This window comes from Caloenas nicobarica, chromosome 5 (assembly GCF_036013445.1).
Source record: "Caloenas nicobarica isolate bCalNic1 chromosome 5, bCalNic1.hap1, whole genome shotgun sequence".
Classification (NCBI taxonomy): Eukaryota; Metazoa; Chordata; class Aves; order Columbiformes; family Columbidae; genus Caloenas; species Caloenas nicobarica.
The window spans coordinates 51,412,882-51,432,892 of NC_088249.1; the positions used below are offsets into that span (position 1 = coordinate 51,412,882).

Sequence of the window (20,011 nt, forward strand, 5' to 3'; positions counted from 1 at the left end):
GGATGGGGATGATGACCAGGATGGGGACAAAAAGCAAACAGAGACCAAGGGGTGAAGAAGCAGCAGCAGCTTCCAGAAGAGAGCTTTCTGGCTCAGTTTATGTTGTAAGAAGGTTTTATAGTTTGCTTGTTCGCTTGTTCATTTCTAGAAAAAGGGCCTAGAAGAGTCTCCTGTCCCCTTGTCACTGTGCCTAGAGGGAAGGGTGGGGGAAATCTTTGTCGTCGACGTGAGCTATAGAAGGAGCCACAGGCCTCATATATTGCTTAGAAACTCGTATTTCAGATTTAAATACCATACACAGTAAAAATAGAGCTGAAAGTACCGCCCCACATTGTCTGCAAATCATTGCCAGAATGAACAGCTTCAATAAATTAAAAACAAAGAAAAAAATTGAAATACTATTTACGTCTCAATAAAAATTGCAGTAAAACCATTTACCTTTTCCTTTGTGTGTGTGTTTTCATTTTTTTCTTTATATTATATATAATATATATTTATATATGTATAGGGCTGCTCCAGTGCAGCATTTTTAGGATATTTAGCCAGAGAAACATGAAGGAGCATGCTTAGTGCACCAGGGTGCAGGGAAGGGGCAGCCATGGCCCCCCCACAGGCACTGTGCCATATTCGCGCATCCAAAATTGCAACCTTTGCCCCTTTCCCATTAGAATTTTACGCCCAAATTTTGAGTGTGGGTTTCTGAGGGCTGGGACCCCCTGGAGATGGGGGACAATGACCAGGGCAGGTGCAGGAGGGACACTAAGCATCCACCGTTATGTTTCTCGACTCCAGAAAGACTCATCCACTTTCGCTTCAGTTTCAGCACGTGCACTCCCAAAAATGCATGTGCAGGTATAAATACTCCCCACCCACCCCCACCGTCCCCCTCCCCTCTCCCCCCAGCTTAAATATCCCCTCACCCCGTGCCCGCTCTCCAGATGCCCTGAGTTGGTGTCAGGACACCTCGATGATCTCCATGCTGCCTGAAAAGCTGGACTGTTTGCCGATTTTGCCCAGCTCTTCTCGGGCCCTTCCCTCAGACATGGTCTCCTCGAACTCCATCTGGCAGCTCCTTCGCTTGAACTGCTTCTCAGCACCGGCCTCCTCGTGCCAGCTGTGCCGCCCGTCCCGCGGCTCAGCCCGTGCCTTGTCCCTCAGTCTGATCTCGCAGCCGCCTGCCACCCCGCCGCAGCCGAAGGGCGGTGGGTATGGGCCGGTGCTGGCAAACAGGCTCCCGCCACTGCTGCCGGAGCCGCCAGAGTCCGTACCGAAGTACCAGCCGGCCTCGCCGCAGGGGGTGCCCGGGGACTCCAGGTGCACCCCGCTCCAGGTGGCAGCGGTGGTGGCGGCAGCTGGCTGGCTGAGCCGCGGGGGCAGCCCGTCCTCGGTGCTGGGGCTCTTGCGTGCAGCACAGGCCCCGCCAACGTTGAGGCTGAGGCCATGGGCTGGCGAGCCCGCCGGGTGCCGGTGCTTCCGCCGCTGCCTCACTTTGGCCTCCAGCAGGAGGTCAGGCCCACTCGGCCGGTCGGGACTGTCCGCCCCCGGGGAGAAGGGGCTGAGGCCCCCAGGGCCTGAGGGGCTGTCCAGCTTGCAGAGTTTGGGGCCATCCCCGGGGCCAGGAGGTCCAGGGGGGTCCTGCCGCAGGCCGGGTGCGTAGGCGGACTTGATGTCCAGGGAGAAGGAGCGTTTCAGGCGGTTGGTGTCCTGGATGCGCTCAGAGGAGAGGTGCAAGCCGTTGAGCCCCTGCTGCAGGGTGGTGGGCGACAGGACCTTCGGGGTCCCGCCTGGCCGTTCGGGTTCGCTGTGTGGGGACGCCGGGCTGGGGCCTCTTGGCACCTCTTCAGCCTTCTCTGAGGTAGGTGGTGGGGGGTGCCGGCTGCCCTCAGCTGCCTCTGACAGGTCCTGCTGGGCATCCCCCTCGCCCCGGTCACCCTTTGACTTCAGGGCCTTGAGGAGCTTCAGGCTCCTCTCGTACTCCAGGAGCTGGCCCAGGAAGTTGAAGTTGGGTGAGATGGATGGGCGACGGTCCTTAACGAACCTGCCAAGAGGCACAGACAGCCCCAGTTGGTGCTTGGTCCTTCAGTGGGTCATCCCTACTCTCTCAGCCTCTTTGGGGAGAAGAGGTATTGTCCAGGACCTTCTAAACAGACCCTCTAAATAAAGGGGTCTTGAGGAACCATGGGGCCTTGGGATGCCCCATGGGTAGAGCTGGGACTGCCTTGCTCCTCCATTTTACTGCTCCCAACCATTCCTCATTGCATGCACTTAATGAAGGGAGGTTTGGTTTCACCGTGACTCAGCCAAGGCGAGACAGAGCTTCAAGGAGCTCCCACCCTCTCCTTCTGCACTCAGCCTGCTTTCCTTCCCTGGAGTGAAGCACACCAGTGTCACCCCTCCCTGCCCTCTGGGGAAAACTCACCTGTAAGCATCATCTGATGACATACCCATGGTCTTCATGATATAGGCAATGGCAATGGTGGCTGACCGGGAGATCCCAGCCAAGCAGTGCACAATCACCTGGCAGCTAGACACCTTGGCCTTGTCTGGAGCATGGTAGAGGAAACAGAGACAAAAGCATTGATATGGTCAGAGGTGGTGAGAAAAATTACTCTAGCCTCCCTCCCCAGCCCTCGATCCCTTTGTGTGAAAGGACAAGGACTGCTGGAAGTAAGACCATGGAGGACACAAGAAGAGTTCAGGTCTTGAAGGCTGAGAACCAGATGGTCCGCAAACATTTTAACAAAAGCTCACCAATGAATTCAATCGACTTGTCCAGCCAGGGAAGTAGCTTCTCACAGTAGTTGTCATTGACAGGAATGCGCATGAAGTGACTATCACAGATGAAGTCTGGCTTGGGACAGGAGTTGCTGGCGTTGAGAACATAGCTTATCCCATTCTGCGTCATCAAGTCCTGGTGGGAAAGAAGCAATCGAACAGTTGGCTGACTTCAGCAAGCGCTGAGTGCTGAAGATCTGCCTTTCCATGCACTCCTTGCCTTTTCCCATCCTGATGTTTTCTCCTGTGGGTCTCCCACTGCTGCCTTGGCCTAGTTGATGGTAGTACAGCAGAGGCCAACTGAGAAGGTTGTGTCAATTTAGATGACACAGGTTTGAAACTCAGCAGATCTTTGCATTGGTCCAAGTAAAAGTAAGCAAGACTAAAGATACCTGGAAGCGGGTCCCAGAGGGGAAAACCTCAGAACTCCAGTATGAGAGGGATAGGCAAATACAAGAAAGAAAATCAGCAGAAACTCTGACTGAAAGCTTTGAAAGTATCAGCTGAGGGAGAGAGGAGGCCTCTCACCAACAGAGTAGGGTGAGGCATTGGTAACACCCTATATTGACCAATGTCAATCCATGTCTTTGCTCCCACATCCCTCAGAATCGCATCAGGAGTTCTCACAGATTTGTTTGTTGCTCACAGCTCTTCACTGATCATATGCTCTTGTGTTGGGACATAGGCAGGTGGCAAGAGGAACCATCTCTTCCCTCTTTCTGACACTGGGGTGAACCTGGACTTGTTTTCTGTGACTTTTCCACTTTGGCCACTTAAATGCCAGCATCACTGCGCATTTTTCTGACTCAGCAAAATGCGATGGCACAAGGGAGACCTTAGGTAAATAGGGTCAGATAAAAAACTGCAATGAGGGGGTGAGGTTCGACCCACGGGCCATCCATCGGGGAACTGGCTTGCTGGGTGTGTACTGCTGCATCCACACCAATCTCCATTATTTCCCTCCCAGGGCTACAGTCAGCTTTACCTATATGTGGTGCTGACACCAAATTTATGGCTCATTTGACCTGTCTCTTTCCTCATCCCATCAGAATAAGTATCGCCTGTACAACTGGTAGCAGGTTGCTTATAAAAAATAGGGGAACATCTGTGCCAGCTGCTGGGTCTCAGTGCCTGGTCTGTACTATTCCAAGGAAGACCCAGAATTAAACAGGAGGAGAAAACATGGAGATACAAGCATCCTTCTATATGTTAGAGTGCTTGGAGATGCCATGTGGGATCTCTCCTTTGCAACCTGCTGGAGAAGCATCGCCCACGTACAGCCTCTGCATTTGACCCCATTCTTGCTGTCTATGAATAGAGCATCCTCAGGACACATCATGGCGATGGCAGAAAACACTGTTCCAAAAGATGACCAAAACCCTCTGAGGAGGCAGGGAGAGAAGGAAACCATCCATTTCCCAGCCTGACATTGGGTCCTCAGGAGACCACATCGGGATTTTGGCCCTGGCTCTCCAGCAGCTGGTTCCTGCCCACCCCAGCAGCCTATGCAGAGCCCAGCCTCAGCTCAGCAGAGCCAGCCCAGCTCCCAGGCTCACATTCTTGGCATTTTTCTCTTTCATTTCCTTCTACTCCCTGTATATAATTTCTCTCTCCCTCCTTTCTGTCTCCAACCCTGCTCTGGCGTCATGGTCCCTCTCCTCCCTCGCCTGCCCCGGGCGAGGACGCCTGGCTGGCTCCCTCCTGCCTGTGGTAGGCAGGCGCCCAGTGGCATTTTAACTGCAATTCCTCTTTCTTTCTTTCTTCTTGCTGTTATTTTTCCTTTAAACAAAATTCCTTCCCTGGCGTGACATCACAGCACAGCCCTTTCAGTACCTTTAAAAGGGCACTGTTCCTCTTCTCTCCTCTCTCCCTACAGCAAAACTTTGCTCATTTTTGAGCCTCCTGAACAAGCCCCTGGCCAGAGCTGCCTGTCCGTGCACTGCCGTGGCTGAATACCCCAGCTTGCTCTCACTCTCTCTGGCTCCCAAGGAGATCGCAGGGTTGCTGAAATTGGTGTTATCTGGCAGCCTGCCTGGCGAGGTGGGTGGGTGGGTGCAAAGCAGGCTCCTGTTCCACATCTCTCTCCAGCTGTGGTAACTCCCCCTCCAAGCTCAGGTGTTTTCCTGGCTGTGCTCCTCCTGCTACTGGCACTTGGGAAGAGTTTGACCACCTCAAAGCTCACCAATATAAGATGACTCATCCTGCGACTATCCTCCCCAGTTCTACCAGGCTCTGCCTATGCACTCCTTGCCTTTAGCCTCCTGGTAGGGTCAGACTGACCATGCGTGGTCCTTTCACTGGGCAGGAGAAGAGTCCTTAATGCCCTCACCCCTCTGCATGGTTGGGGTCTCAGATGGGACAGGGCAGATGTGTCCCCTCAACAGGTCTGTACCTTGTTTAGGACGTCTTTCTGGGAGCCCAGGTAGAGATGTGGCAGGATGCGTGTGGGGCCGACGTTGGCCACGGGCAAGCATGGCTGGGAGATGCTCATCGGCAGGATGGCAGCTGGCTTCCCCTCACAGAGCCCTGGGAAGCAGGACGAGAAGGTGGCAAAGCCTCCTGTGGAGAAAATGGGGACATTGAGTTCATAGCAGTAAGGCTGAGACTATCGGTACCTGGCATCCCAAGACCGAGGCTGGAGACAAAGCAGTGATAACCCTGCAACACTGAGAACAGAGCCTTTGGGAGCAAAAAGCCACCAGCCATCGCTAACACTGTGATGACTGTGCTACACACATGGAGAAAGGAGTGGAGACCCAACTTTGATTTTTCCTGCCGCAGCTGGATATTAACCCACATGTGAGGTATCCTGCACTCCCTCTTGCTCTTTGCAACTTCATTCAGACAAATACCATGAAGAGAAAGTCCTTTTCTTGGCTGTCTACTGCTCTGAGGACAACCGTAGTCACTTTTTGATAGCAAAACCCACCAGTGCAGGGTGATGACAAGCAAGCCCACAGAGGTACAAACCTCCCGGGGCTGGGGAGATCAGCCGAAACATTGCTGCAATGGCTACATGTAAACATTGCAGTTTCTTAGAGATGACCCCTCTGCTCAGCCCCACCAAGCCCATGTTTTCCACCACACTGGACTGGACCAACACAACAGTACCAGCAGGCCATTGCTGTTTTTCACGCTCTGACCTTACTAAATGTGACAGCAAGCAGTGCCCAATTTACCACACCAAGCTGCTGGGCCATCATAATCAACTTGCACATCTCAAAGACCGATATTGAGAGAAAACCCCCAGCTGGGGCCACGGTAGGTGGCATCTGACAGCCAGAGCTATCATCATGGTGTCTGGCATGGTCAAAAGCATGGTCTAGATGTGAATGAGCCCGTTCCCAGCTCAAGCAGCAAGAGCACTGACTTGAGCAGGGCAGCAAGCATTGCCCTTCCTGCATGGTGGGCTGGAAAAGCCCCGGTGCTGTCATATGTCCTGCGTGGTTGTGTAAGGCCACAGGTGATCCTGATTTGCTCTTGCTCACCGATCCTGTTCTCTAGGGTAGAGCTGGGTCTGGCTAGTGGTGGTCCAACCAGTGTCCCTTGAGATTTTCCCTTTTATGTGAATAAGCAGATGCAGCTTGACATCACCCAAATGGCAGATAACACTTTGGTGCTTGACCACCTTTGACTGTCAGAGGGCCTAGGATGCCCCCACAAGATCCTTCTGAAAGTCCAAATCTATGGACTCAGCACCATGGGAATCCCTGGCTCATCTCCATAGATAAACAGGACCTTTGGTAATGAACTTTCCATCCCGTCTCTCCCCTTCAGAAGCAGGGCAGCCTTCACACATTCTCAATTTACCTTCTCCAGGACCTTGCCAGCATTTCTGCTGACCCTCCTGGAGCACCTCCCTGGCTGCTGGTCTGGCACACAGGCTCTGGCAGGGTACAGTTGGTGCTGCAAACAACCCATCCCATGTGTTTGGGAGGTGAAGTTGATGGAGAAGCCAGAGCAGTGCACAAAATCATGCTTACACCACCTAGGAACATCCAAGGTCCTCCATCACCCTCTATCTCGGCAGTTCCTGTTGTCAGCTGCCACTGCCCCAAGAGGAAGGTGTCCTTCCACCAACCTCTTTCCTCCCCTCTCTAACACAGCTCCCAGCTTCAAAACCTGGCCAAATGGGAGGGGTAGAGTTAAAGCACCTTATCTTCTCCAGCACTTCCTTTTCTCTGGCTCCCTCTGAAATGACATCACCTCTCAACTGGGACATTAAATCAGAGCAAAAGCAGGAGGCCCAGTGCAGGTGCTGCGCAGCTCCGGTTACTGCTCATCCCTGTGCTGTGTCCCCATTGCCAAGGAGCGTAAATCACCAGCCAGAGCCCTGCATGGACACATGTGAACTCCCCGCTTTGTCCCCAAGCTTGAGCACAGACTGCTAATGCCTGAGGGATGCACAAGCAGAAACCCTGCAGGAAGGGTTTCCTTCAGCTGCCCCCCGGGAAGCCTGCAGCACAATGGGGTGCAGATTTGACCCGGGAGTAATGCAAAACAACATGGGAATTTTTCCAAAGGAAACCAGCACATTTTTGAGGAGCAGAGTGCACATGACTGCAGCTCTGGGGATCAGCAGCTACTCCGATCCCCAGCCTCTCACCATCATTCATACCCATCGAGAGCTGCCCAGGTCTGTGTACAGCTTTGTATTGCTCTTTAAAAGCCAGAAGTGCAGGGTGATCTCATAGCTAAAGCAGGCTGTGGCAAGCAGCTTTCTCCCCCTTGCCCGCCTCTGCCGACACTTGCCCGGCTGCAGATCTCCCCCAGCCCTGCCCGGGGAAGTCCAAGCAGGGGCTGAGGGGGCTGCAAAGGAGGTGGGGATGTTTGTAGAGAGTGGCAGCAACACCCTCTGCGGTGCCTATCCCAGCACACTGCCAGCAACCAGAGGATGCTGGCACCTGAAATGGTGCCCATAGCTCACACTGCTTGTCCCAAGCAAAGCATCAACCATGTGTCTGGGAGCCCGGGCATGCTCTCATCCTCCCTGTCCTCATTTCCCCCATGCTTGCAGCTGCTGAGGGCAGCTGGGGCTTGGGGGAAACCCTAGAGATGGGGCTGGGTACCCAACACCATCCTAACCTTGGAGCAGCACTCACCCCACCCCATGCCGGCTGTTCTAGCATGCCTTTCATTTTTAGAAAGTGAAGCAGCTTTTCAAAACAATCCTGAAGGTGGTGAATGTCCCTGGCTGAGCTCCAATCCATACCTGGGCTTTCCCCTCTCCATACCCTGGGACATGGATCCCAGCTTTTGCTGGGAGGGAGCGGCCCCACAGTGGCATTGCATCTTTCCTCTTTTATTCTCAGTGCCGGCACCAGGAGAGCCATTTCTCTTGGCACGTGGGGAATTAAGCTCAGGAAGGATTTGTATCTGACAGGGAGCAGGTGCTTAGGGATCTCTGGTGTCTTGATGCTCCCCTTGAGCCTGGCAAGGCCTTGCTGGAGAGGATCTGGTCCCTGCACAACAGAGTCTCGTGCACTGTTCATGGTTCCAGCACTCCTGAGGGCTCTCAAAATCATTCCCTGGAAAAAACAGTGTTTTCCTGCCTCTTGCAATTACCTGAGGCAGAGGTGGGGCCCACAAGAAGATGGGAGATATTTGGGTACAGGGAACCAGGCCAGAAATGGGGACATCTTCACTGCTCCAGCTTAGGATGGAGGAAGGAGGAGCCAAGAACCAGTATCAGGCAAGTCTCTGGGAGGACCGGGGGGTGAAAATCACTCCCCTGGCTTTGGGGGGTTCATTCAGCAATGCTCCCAGAGACACGAAAACACTTAGCGGTGTCAAGCTCAAGGTGGGGCTGAAGAGTAATGCAGCTTTCAGGAGGGAGAGAAGTGCTGTGAGGAAAGAAGGAAACTGAGGCAAGTGCTGTTGCAGCAGCTTAGTGCCAGAAAAGTGCAACAACTGATAGCTCATTTCTTCCCCCATCCCAGACTTTGCTTGCAGGGTGCTGACCCTCTATTCCACCACCTGCTGTGTGCTGCAGAGGCACCTCTGGGCCAACCCTGCTCTGCATGGCCCTGGCAGCAAACAGAGGAGGGGAAAACCCCACAACTTCTCCCCCACTCCCATCTTTGCCAGGCCCTCCCCACCACATGTTTTGCAGCTGAACATCTATGACAACCTCCCAGTGAAACTGGGTTTGTTGGGAAAACAGACGCTGCAGAGGGAAGGCGGCCAGCCTGGGAATCTTTCCCGAGGCCATCCATCAGGCAGTAGCATCTTTGAATTAGCGCCTGTGGTATCAGCACTACTGCAGCCATTGGGGAACCCTGTGACTTTTCCCCCGAGCAGCAAACTGCATGGTGAGGAGCCCCTTTGCCAGTCTCTCTTTGCACCAGTGGCTGTGTAAGGCCCTGAGGTGGCTATAACCAAAATGAATAAAAAGCCCCAGTGCCTGGTGCTGGGCTGATGGGCATGGAAGGAGATCAGGTGGAAGGAAGAGGTGTTGGACTGTCAAGCTGGGATGCTGCCACACCTGGGGACCCCTCCGCTGCCTTGGCTGTCACCCTCAGGCAGTCTCTGGGGACATTCAGCAGATGGTTGGGACACTGACAACATGTCAGGCACCACCCAACACCTGCAAGTTACCCTGCTCCCCTCTTTGCCAAGGCAGGGCAGCAGTGGTGGTGCAGGGAGGGTGAAAAGTCCTGGCTAGGGACAGGGACATGGTGTGGCATTGTTTTCCTCCTGGTGGTAAGCCCCAGCTTTGGGGATTTACAATCTGTTGAGCTGCATGGGACGTTAGGGGAGATGCTGCTGGTGACAAAAGGGAGGTGTGGGGCACACTAAGCAGGGGTATCCCAGATCCCTGCTGCTCCCTGTGCTCTCCCTGCAATGACGCCATCTTCCTAGGCTGGAGGCGTATAGTGGAGACAGGGAAATGACAGGGCTTGAAAACCCTCTTGCATCTCACTCTGATGACTGTATACTGCCCATTCATCTCCAGCCCCATGGACTCATCTCTTTCAGAGTCCCTTGAAACAACCCAACAGCTCTGGCCTCAATGTGGTGCCCTGCTGACTGCAAGAAATCATGAAAGGGCTATCCAGGGCACCTGCTTTACCCCAAAACTGCTCTTCAGGAGAGTCACTTGCCTCTTGAACACCCTCAGGCCCATGAGTCTCCTACATGCCACTCAGAGACACACTGAGCAGCAGGGACATGTCCTGTTCGCCAGCCTCCCATGTGCATGGTGGAGCACATCCAACCCAAAGCCCCCCAGCAGGAAACAGGGAAGAAGAGGTGACATGTCACCCTGCTGTGCCATCAGTCCGTGGCAGCAAGAAGGAGAGGAACAAGCACAGCGGGAGCTGCAAACCCTCCCTGGGCCAGCAGCCACTGTACCCGACCTCCTCACCTCCAGCTCTTACAGCAGGAGCTGGCAGGAGACCTATAAGGGCTATTAAAGATGTGGCTTATAGCCCACCCTCATTGCTCCTATAATGAGTGTTAAAGAGCAGCAGCCAGAGCTGCTCAGAGACCAGCTCCCCGTGCAGGTGTTGGAGCTTTTGTGGCAGCTCACAGCCTCACCAGTGGGTTTTGTGCTGGTACTCATGCTGGACACCCTCTGCCCTCCTATAGCTCCTGGCAGCTGAGGAGGCTGACAGAGGCTGGGCTCTGCCCAGCTCTCATTAAAATGCCTGTGGTGGCTGAGAGCTGCTGCCAGGACGGCACGTGGCGAGGAGCAGCGGGCATGCTCCAGCAGCAGCCGCCACACCAGCACGGTTCCCCCACTGCTGTGCTGGCTCAGTAGCCAGGATGGTGACTGGATGCCCCATCCCCATCACCCCAGCCCCCTGGGGACATGCTGCTCCCAGTGCCCTGACATCCATTCCCAAGTATTAAACCACTCTGCTGAATTGAGGCATGGCAGATGATGAGAGCTGGGCAGACCTGCAAAACCCCAGCCCTCATCTGCATCATGCTTAGCCTTGGCAGGGCAGTAAGCCTGAATATTTGGCCGAACACCTCTGTGGCAGGTTGAACTGTAGGAAGAAAAGTGGAGGGGCCAGACACACCACATGTCAACGCCCAGAGCTGCTGGGAAACTCCCTCTTTGCAAAACGCCGTCTCCCTGGCTCTCGTGCTGGGTGGGAGCCTGTTGGTGCTGGCAGCTAAGCCGGGTGATGTGTTGAAATGCTGCTTACTACCACCCTTACTCACTGCGCTCCGGGAAGCTCCAGGGCTTTGTCAGCACTTCCCGCTGCCTGGGATGTTTCCGAGTTTTCCCTCTGCCTCCATCCTCACTGTTTCCCTCTTGGCACTGCAGCCCCTTTTGCTTTTCCCCAGCTCTGCCGGCAATACCCGGTACAGGCAGCCCTTCCAGCAATACCCAATGCAAGCAGCCTGCTGACTTCCATGCCCTTCCCACCTGCCTGGGTGAAATCCCAGTGCTCTGCAGCCTGGTCAACTCGCCCTCTCTTGGCTGATGCTGTTTTTCTTCCCTCTATCCCAGTGCATCACAGAGAGATGTCTGTTACTCACACAGTCCCCTATCCCCGCTTCACATCTCCCTGCCCAGCTCCTGTGCTCTCCCCCAGCCCAGGTTTCAACCTCACTTCACTCAGCACCAAATTTCATCACCCCACTGCTGGCAGTGGGGATGAGAAAGCCAATGAATCAGCCCTATTATGGATTCATGTGAATTCCCCACTTCCCCAACAGTCACCTCGAACAGCCTCTGCCCATCTGCTGCTACATCGCCCTGCTGCCTCCCACCCAGCCCCATCCGGCCTCACAGGCTGGTCTCATACCCCGCTCCTGTTCTCCCAGATGAGAGGAAAACGTCCTTGAAAAAAAAAAAAAAAAAAAAAGAAAGAAAAAGCGGCAGAAAGGAAGCCCTCCACCCACACAACCACAGACATGCTCCTCGAGCTGCTGGGCTTGATTTTCCTCCAGTGACTGTGCCTGCTTTGGACCAGCCTTACTTGTTCTAAGTAAAGAAAAATGTGTCATTTCCAGGAGTGACTTATTACTAATGACACCATCACTGGGTTATGTGCTTCATGCCACAAAAACCTGTCAAGCACTTTTAGCAGGCTCCCATTTTAAGTGGTGATGGAGGGGAAGTTTCTTGATTCAATCCTTCGGTAATCTAGGTCATTCCAGGCTCGGCATATTTTTAAGCTGCTCCAGTTAATACCCCCTTCCTCCGCTTGCCCTTCACCCTGGCACTGAGGGAAGGGGAAACACTGCAAGCCCCCTTTCTGAAAGAAATCCCCTGAACATGGGCAGGCAGCAACCATGCTAGTGAAGCGAAATGGCTCCGCCGGGCAGCTGCCTGGGCGCGGGCAGCAGCGCAGCGCTCCGTCAGCCCATCGCTCCTTCAGCCCATCGCTCCCGGCTCATCTCGCCGCCCTCTCCTCCGCAAACTCCCCTTTGCCCGGGGCGCGCACGCCCGCAGCCTCGGTGATCCCTCCAAAGCGGCGTCCGAAGGAGCAGAGATGCCAGCGGCAGAGCCTGCTCTGGCTCCCGCAGCTTTCCTCCACCCCTCCTTCTCCTCTGCTCTGTCCGCGCACCCGCCAAGCTTGCCTGGCTAGAGGAGGGTTCAGGGGACCCCAGAGCGGTCCCCCTCCGGCCAGGCAGCCTCACCGGACCCCGCAGCAGGTGGGAAAGCTGCTTAACGCCGGGCCCGCTGCAGATGCCCCTGCCCGCTGCAGGCAGCCTCTCACCTGTCTGAAGGAGCTGCCCGCTCCGTGCAGCTGTTTTCCTGCTGTCCGCAGGACCGCGCTAGCTGCCTCCGCAACCGCTTCCGCGCATTGCCCGGGGCTGGGACCCGACGATCGCTCCCCCTCCGCACGCTCTCCGCTCGCCTCCATCGCCCCGCTCGCCAGCCACCGCGCTCCGCTCCCCGTCGGCCGCTCGGCAAAGGCGATCTCCGTCCCCCAGGCAAATCAGGGCTCAGGCGGCGCAGCCCTCTCTTCCCCCTCCGTCCCCATCGGAAGGAAAGGAGCCGGCCGGCTGACAAACCTCTCATGTCCCTGCTATCCTTCATCCTCCGCACCCTTATTTTCAGCTTCATCTGCCCTTCGCGCATGTCTGTCCAGAACTGGTCCTCGGAGGGAGCAATCACTACATCCACGGGCATCCAGGCAGCTGGGCTGCGGCTCGCGGGGGCACCTCTTGCCTTAGCAAAACAACAGCTGGCGGGCAAACAAAATCCTAAAAAAACCAAAAAAGCCCCTCTGCGGCAGAGCACCGCCAGCCTCCGCCCGGCTCCAGCCTTCAGGCTGAAAAAATAAAAAGCGCTAAAAAAACCCCTGAAATCGAGGGGGGCGAGGGGTCCCGGAGTAGCCCCCTTTCCCCAGCCGCCCTCCGCCTCGCCTCTCGCTCCCTACGTGCGCAGCTCCCGCTCCGGCCCGAATGAGCTCAGCGGTGCGCAGCAGCCCCGCGGATCCATCCGCCGCCGCGCTCCCAGCGCGCTCCTAGCTAACGGGTCAGGCATGCGGCCGCATTCCTTACTCAGCACACAGACACGCAGGAGAACGGCGGGCCTGACATATGCTTCGCTCCCTGCTTAAAGGCACAACCGCGATTTTCTCGCCCGCCCAAAGGCCCCTCGCAGCGAGCAGCCGCCGCGGGAGGTGGTTCGCTGCACCACGCCGGATCTGGCCCTGCGGAGTTAATTTGGGGACAGGGACTTGGAAGGAGGAAGCTAATGCCCACATCTCATTTTAACACCAGCCAGGGTGGTGTGTGAAGGGGGGATGCAGCACCACTCTACATCCCTGCTCCCTGCTGCTCCCAGTCCGGTGACGGGCACCCCACGGCTGCACCCCGTCCTGCCCCCTCCCCACAGCTGCTCCTGGCAGGACCAACATGCAGATGTTTAACTCTGAACACCAGTGCCAGGCAGGGCAATGCCACAATCTCGGTTTCCCACGGGGGAAACTGAGGCACAAAAGCTTAAATAACTTATCCAGGGTTCTCTGCTGCAGGGCAGAGCTGGGGACCAGACAGCAGGTCCTCAGAACTGACCACTAACTCATCTTGATGTCTCCACTGAGAGTATCACCCAGGAGGGATGCTCATCCTGGAGTGGTTTCAAACAGCTGGAGACAAATGGGCCCCAACAGCTCGTGGGGAGAGGGGCTGGTGCTGGGCTGCCCACACCTGTGCATGGTCACATCAGATGGAGTTACCTGCCCAGTCCCAGCAGATCAGGATTGTGGTCTAGAGGAGATGCACCCTCCACCAAAACCTTCTCATTTGCAAAAGTCCAGCAAGAAGGAACATGTAGGAATGGGCTTTCCCAGTCCCACTGGGGTCTATCCATCCACAGTGGCTTCTGCAGTAGGTGGGTGCTGATATGTTTTCTTCTTTACATTTGTCCTGGAGGAGTGAATTACTTGTCCCCCCTTCCCACCCACGGGACTCCTTAATACGTCTCCACACAGCTCCTTATGAGTTTATTGGTCTGAGCCCAGGCCTCCAGAAAATCATTCAGGATTATAGTATGCGGAGGAGCGAGGGGGGGCATGTATTGTGCCTTTGAAAATCTGAAGCTTTACAGGCTGAAAAACCCCAGGCTGAGCCACATGTGAGTGACTTCAGTGTTTTTCCTTTGAATGACATCACATGAGATGAGGTCATTGGCATTAACTAAGTGCTCTCCCCTCCCCCCCACCGCGAGTGGAGCCAGCCTCTTAACAAGCCTTGTTGTTGTAACAAATATGGTTTGATTATTATCAGATGTGGGTCAGAGGTTGGATAAAATTCAAAGCGTGCTCCAACTAGGCTGGAAGAGAGAGGAGAAGCCTTACCCCAAGAGCCATGCTTGGGAAGGGGTGCTCACAGCAGCTGCCCAGGGGGTCTGTGCTCCCCCACATTTGCCACCTCCATCCCCATGAGGGAGGGTGCATGATTCTGGTGGCTAGTGTCAATGGCTCCTGGCAATGGAGATGCTTCCATGTCCCATCACTGCTGTGACAGTGGTGCTCTACTCACTCTGGTGGGCTATTTGGCTGAGACTTGCTCCATCAGCTGTGGTGGGGGCTCTGCTGGGGTGGAAACCATCACTGGGTCATGCAGGGGCAGTGGCTGGCTGCTCTGTGCCAGCCGAATGGGATGCTACAGGAAGCATGTGGTGAATTAGGGGGTGCAATCATCAACCTGCCCTTGATCCAGTAGTGCACAAACACGCATTTGCCTTCTATCGCTGCTCTTCAGTTGCCTGACTCGCTCAGACTTGCAAGAGCCCTTGGCACAAGTTATTTTGGTACTCGCAAGTTCCTTCAGGATATGTTTGGACCGAGTTTTCAGTTCAGGGCTGCTGGGAGCTGGGCATGACATCACCAGGCAGCACTTGATGCAAGGGGTTCATCAGTGTCTCCAAGTCCCTCTGAACTTCAGTAAGAGACAAGTGAGCACAGGTAGTCAGCAACTCCCTTCCTCCACCAGTGTGAGGTCCAGCCACATGGAGATGTCACCAACAGCCACTGCTCCCCAGGCAGCATCCTCCTCTCTGCTCCCTCCCATTTTCTTCACCCCTTTGCCAGGACCAGGGTAGGGGTTGGGAGCTGCTGCTGGGGCAGCGGGAAGCTGGCAAGCAGAGAGATGAAAGGCAACATCCATAGAGCAGAAATGCATCCCATGTATCAGCTGCTGCCCCTCGGCCCCTTTCCCCAGGTGCTCCTCCTGGCCAGGCTGTCGCCCATCCTGCCTCCAGCCCCTACTTAGGAGACAGAGGTGCATCATCAGGGAGAGATGCCCAGCCTTGCCAGCCCCACTTTGTTCTAATTGCCACTGCACTCACCAGAAAAACATCTGCTGCAGTGGGTCAGAGAGACTTGTGCAACCTGCCTGCAAGGGCAGGGAGCAGAATGAGCTCCTGTTCAGCACCTTCATGCCCATCATGACAGCACCTATAGCCTGGTATGAGCCCAGCTGGGCGGTGGCCAGTGGTTCCTCTCTCCACCCAGCACCAGGGCCTTATAATAATTGCCAGTGTTGAACTTTTGCAAGCATGTGGCATGGGCCCAGGGGAAAGGGGAGGCGGATGAGGGGAGGCACGTTTCTCAAAAGGAAGGAAACCATAACTGGGCAGTGGCTCCTGCTCATCGGGATCTCTTACTGGGAAAGTTGCCTTCGTCCCATCAGCTTTCCAGAAATGAGAAACGAAATTACACGGTGGTTTTGTAAGTCTTGGCAACCAAAGGGCTGCTCTTCACTGAGCCCCTTCTCCTCCGTCCCTCTCTGCCTTTGGTCCTTTTGCTCGCCTTTTCTGGGTCCGATGGTTAAAAACATGGCTGGAGGGGGAGGGGAAGCTCCTCAGGGTAATTATAGAATCGGGAAAACAAGTCGTCTGACGACAGCGTTGCTAAACAGGGAGGTTTAGAACATAGGTCTGGAATACAATCAGCTCACACATATGTGACCTGGCTTAACCTCTCCTAGGGATGCAGCCGCTGCTCCCACCACGGCTGAAACCCTCCTAGGCATCTCCTGGTCATGATGGAGGGTGGGAAGGGGGCACCTTACTCCAGTGCTGTGCATTGGACTGAGGAACTGGAAGCACTGCCTAGGGCCACCACCAGGCTGGGTGGCCAGGGTTGGATGCCAGCGCCCACTGGATTGGGGCTGGAGGGCAAGAAAACACAGTCCTGCCCTGGTCAAGGTGGCTCCAGACAGCTTTGCTGAAGGAAAGAAAGCAACTCCTTCGTTGCCATGGACTCAAGGATGTGCAAGAGGGAAGGAGTTTTGGAGAGTTACCTAAACCTCTAGGACCGTAAAAAAACCTCACAAACCTTGGTGTTGCCCTTTGAAGTCCAACCTCAAGTGGCTAAAGCTAATGTTGTGATTTTTAAAAAAGCGCCTCTCCCACTAGGCTCACAATAGCACCCTACCTCCATCCCTCTGGACAGTCAAAAGAAAAGCATCACCACCGGTAACCCTCCTGCGCCCCACCACCTCCTGCCTGAGAAAAGCTGGGTGTAACTCCCTCCACAACACTTCTTACCCTTCTCCTGTTCCCAAGCATCATGCAGGCAGTTTGTAGATGAACAACAAGCAAGATCCCCATTCACACTGTTTGCAAAACTGCTTCTTTAAAACTCCCAGATCTGGGAGAAGCAAGTAATTGAGAGTACAACGTGAGTGCTCTTTCTCATCTCATCCCACCCCACTCCTGCACCCTCTTTATTCAAATCCTGCCATTCATTCCTGCCAGCTGAGGATCTGCTTTTTTTGGTTCATCACAGTATGCTATGGGATAAGAGATGTCCACGGGTGGGCAGAGGTGCTTGTGGAAGATTCAGAGGCAATAATTAGATTTTAGAAGAAAAACTTGTGGGTACATCTGATGGATTCACACCTGTAAGTCCCTAAGTACTCTTAGACCTTGCAGTCTGAAGGTACCTAAAATAGCCCCAAGACTTGACCTATACATGCATCTTTAGGCCCATGTACCGAGCAGAGGCTCTGCTGGAGTCAAAGTCCACTGGCTAGTGCATCCTGTATGTGTGATGTCCCCAGGAGACACACTCACATACCGAACTTGCTAGATGAAGTCGTGGTCCTGTCCAGAGCTGGTGATGAGGAAGCTGACCATCAAATAACCAGCTGCAGTGGGGTCCTGCTTGCCCACTCCCATCAGACAGCTTTGGACTGACAAACAAACTGTGCATATTTGGGGTATTTTCTTTCTTAGGTTTTAGATTATTTTTTCTTACATTGGGTTTGTAAAGACACCTTGATCCTGGTTCTGGATCCTGCTACACTTTTAGCTTCAGCAGCCATGACAAGCTTTGCAGATTGGAATTTTTGCTGCCTTTTGGATGCACATGCCATCTCCAGCCCCTGGGACTTTGACCAAAAGCAAGCCCCGTTTCTCTGCCCTGCCTATGTACTGCTTTTGCACCTGCCTAGCTCAGCTTTTCTCATTCATCTTCTCTTTTCCTCCAGAACAGCCCCAGCTCAACTTGTTGCAAGAGGATCAGGGAGCAAGGGAGGTGTGATACTGGCATGTGGCTTCTCACTGACATGACACGCAAAAGCATCATGGTATTTTCAGCCAAGGATGAGCAAGTCACATTCAGCTGCCCTGATGTTTAACCTTCTTTTAAGATTGGCCCTATGGAGAAAAAAAAAGTCCTTTCTCTCTTTTTTTTTTTTTTTTTTTTTCAATGATCTGTCCCTGAGTCCTTGTTTCTAAAATAATTCCAGCCAGTGCTGAATCCACTCATGCCTGGGCAGCCCAAGTCAGCTCCTGCAATGGAAATCTCCTTTCCTTTTTCACGACTGCATTTTGCCCACTCTGAAGTCACCTGCCTCTGGTAGATTCCCCTGAAATCCCCCAAATCTCAGCCCCCTGCAGATCACTGCCACCATGCAGTTACAACTCTCCTCGTCCGCTCCGTCTGACTGTGGCGCTGCCAGGCTGGAGAGGACCTGGGCCATGGCGGGTGCTGTCGAGGCCAGCCCGCTCGCCGAGGAGGAGGATGGTGAGTGGAGGGCTAGGAGGGATTTCTTGCTGATGATACCGTTACATTCTTTCCGAATCCTGGGAGTAAACAGACGCTCCAAATTTAGAAAGAACAGGACTGGAAAATTCAAACATTCCTTGAAGAATTGGTACGGGGCGGGGCGGTGGAGGCTGAAGATGATCTCACACATGTTCCCAAGCCAGATGAAAAGCTCATGACTTGAGCTCAGAAAGCAAGCGAGGGGCCTGTTTCAGGTCAGAGTGCGATATCACAATGATAAAGCTCCTCCAATGCATGAAACCGCAATGAAAAGAGCCTCTGCCATGCAAGGGGGTCCTAACCTCAGAGGTCTGGGCTACGCAGACCACCGCTGCTGGCCATACTGCCGGCCCAGTTTCATCTCCAGCTGGTATACGGCTTTGGGCACAGGAGAGAGAAGCCCAGTGCTTAGCCCAAGGATCAGGAGTAGGGACAGGATGGGTGCCTGAACATCATCTGGACGAGCATCCCAAGCCCTTGGCTATTGCGTTTAACCGCTGAATGGGAGAAAAGGAAGATCTCTCCACCCTCTGCTGTAGCTGGACAAATGGAGAGAAGCTGATGAAGCTCAGCACCCAGGAGCTCAGCACTACGCTACAGCTCTGTCCAGCCTCCTATATAAGAACTGGCACGTGGGAGCCATCAGGGAGTGATGGAGCCAGACTGCTGCTGCTGCTTCATAAACAGATAATGGCTGCTAATAAAAACCAAGCGGGAGTTTGCAAAGGGGAAGAAGAAGGGGGGGGGGAAGCAAAGTCAAACAAACAAAAAACACAAAAAAAGGGGGGCAAAAAAGCGAGGGTTTGTGCTGAAGTAAATAAAGGTTAAAGAACAGTCAGGCTCCTGCAGGAATAGCAGAGCTGGTCTGGGAGGGAGGGGGCATTACGTAATGCAGGAAAAATGTTGGCTCCATTCAGTTTTCCACCACTTCATGTGATGTCAGGAAAACCATATAAATCAACAGGCTTTCTGCTCCCACGGATGGAGGGCAGCAAGCAGCACTATTTATACTTCTACAATTAGAAAAAAAAAAAAAAAAAAAAAGCAGGAAAAAAGAAGAGAAGCCGACGATTTCCAAGACTGGGAATAATTGACTCAGATTCCTCCTTCCAACCCCGCTGGAATCGCTGTTTCTGGGCTGTTAACCCTTCAGGGATCCCTGACACTGCTCTTGCCACCCCCATCTCCCCTGTCCTCGCCCATCAGCCTCCACCAGCTGCTTCAAGAGTCTGAAGGATGATGGGTTGGAGGCGAACAAGAATGGTCAAGCATGGCATTTACATGAGATGGAGACACTGTAGCACAGATGTGTGTCACCCCTGGAGAAACATCTGCTGGGGCTGAGGAGAGCTGGGGAGCACAGAGGGGCTTGGGAGATTCTAGGGCTGCATAGCACTGGCACAGAGGTTTGGGGACCCTCAGGATGGGGTTCCCTGGGGTACTGGCATCCATTCGGGGACAGGCTGAGATTTCAGGACAGCACCCTGAGATCTCAGCAGCCTTTGCCAGCCCGACTCCCCACTGGGGTCACAAGCCACCTCCAGGGAGGACCTAGGCACCTCTTCTAGGACACAGAATGGGGTGGGGCAGGACCAGGTGCCTGAGTCCAAAGCAGACAGACCAAGGGGTTAAAACCCACCAAGGTGAGGGATCAGAATCAGGTCAGGCCCACTCATCCCACCCCAGACCTCCCAAGCACTGTAGAGCTGCCTCTAAAACAACGTGGCTGCTGCCCACGCCGCAGGCAGGAGGAAGCTGTGCCTGTT

General features: G+C 54.3%; 1 protein-coding gene across 2 annotated transcripts in view; it reads right to left on the minus strand.

Moving 5' to 3' along the window:
- Positions 1-904: 904 nt before the first annotated feature.
- DUSP8 (dual specificity phosphatase 8) overlaps positions 905-20,011 on the minus strand; it is a 42,443-nt gene continuing 23,336 nt past the window's right edge. Inside the window, exons 1-5 of one of the 2 annotated variants that reach the window (XM_065636807.1) lie at positions 12,754-13,248; positions 5,168-5,334; positions 2,752-2,911; positions 2,420-2,543; positions 905-2,038 (exon numbers count right to left, since the gene is read on the minus strand). In XM_065636807.1, the coding sequence (XP_065492879.1) occupies positions 955-2,038; positions 2,420-2,543; positions 2,752-2,911; positions 5,168-5,334; positions 12,754-12,871 (1,653 nt within the window). In that variant the 5' untranslated portion in view covers positions 12,872-13,248 and the 3' untranslated portion in view covers positions 905-954. Of the gene's footprint in view, positions 2,039-2,419; positions 2,544-2,751; positions 2,912-5,167; positions 5,335-12,753; positions 13,249-20,011 lie in introns of those variants that run through there. The other variant, XM_065636806.1, reaches the window with a different exon arrangement.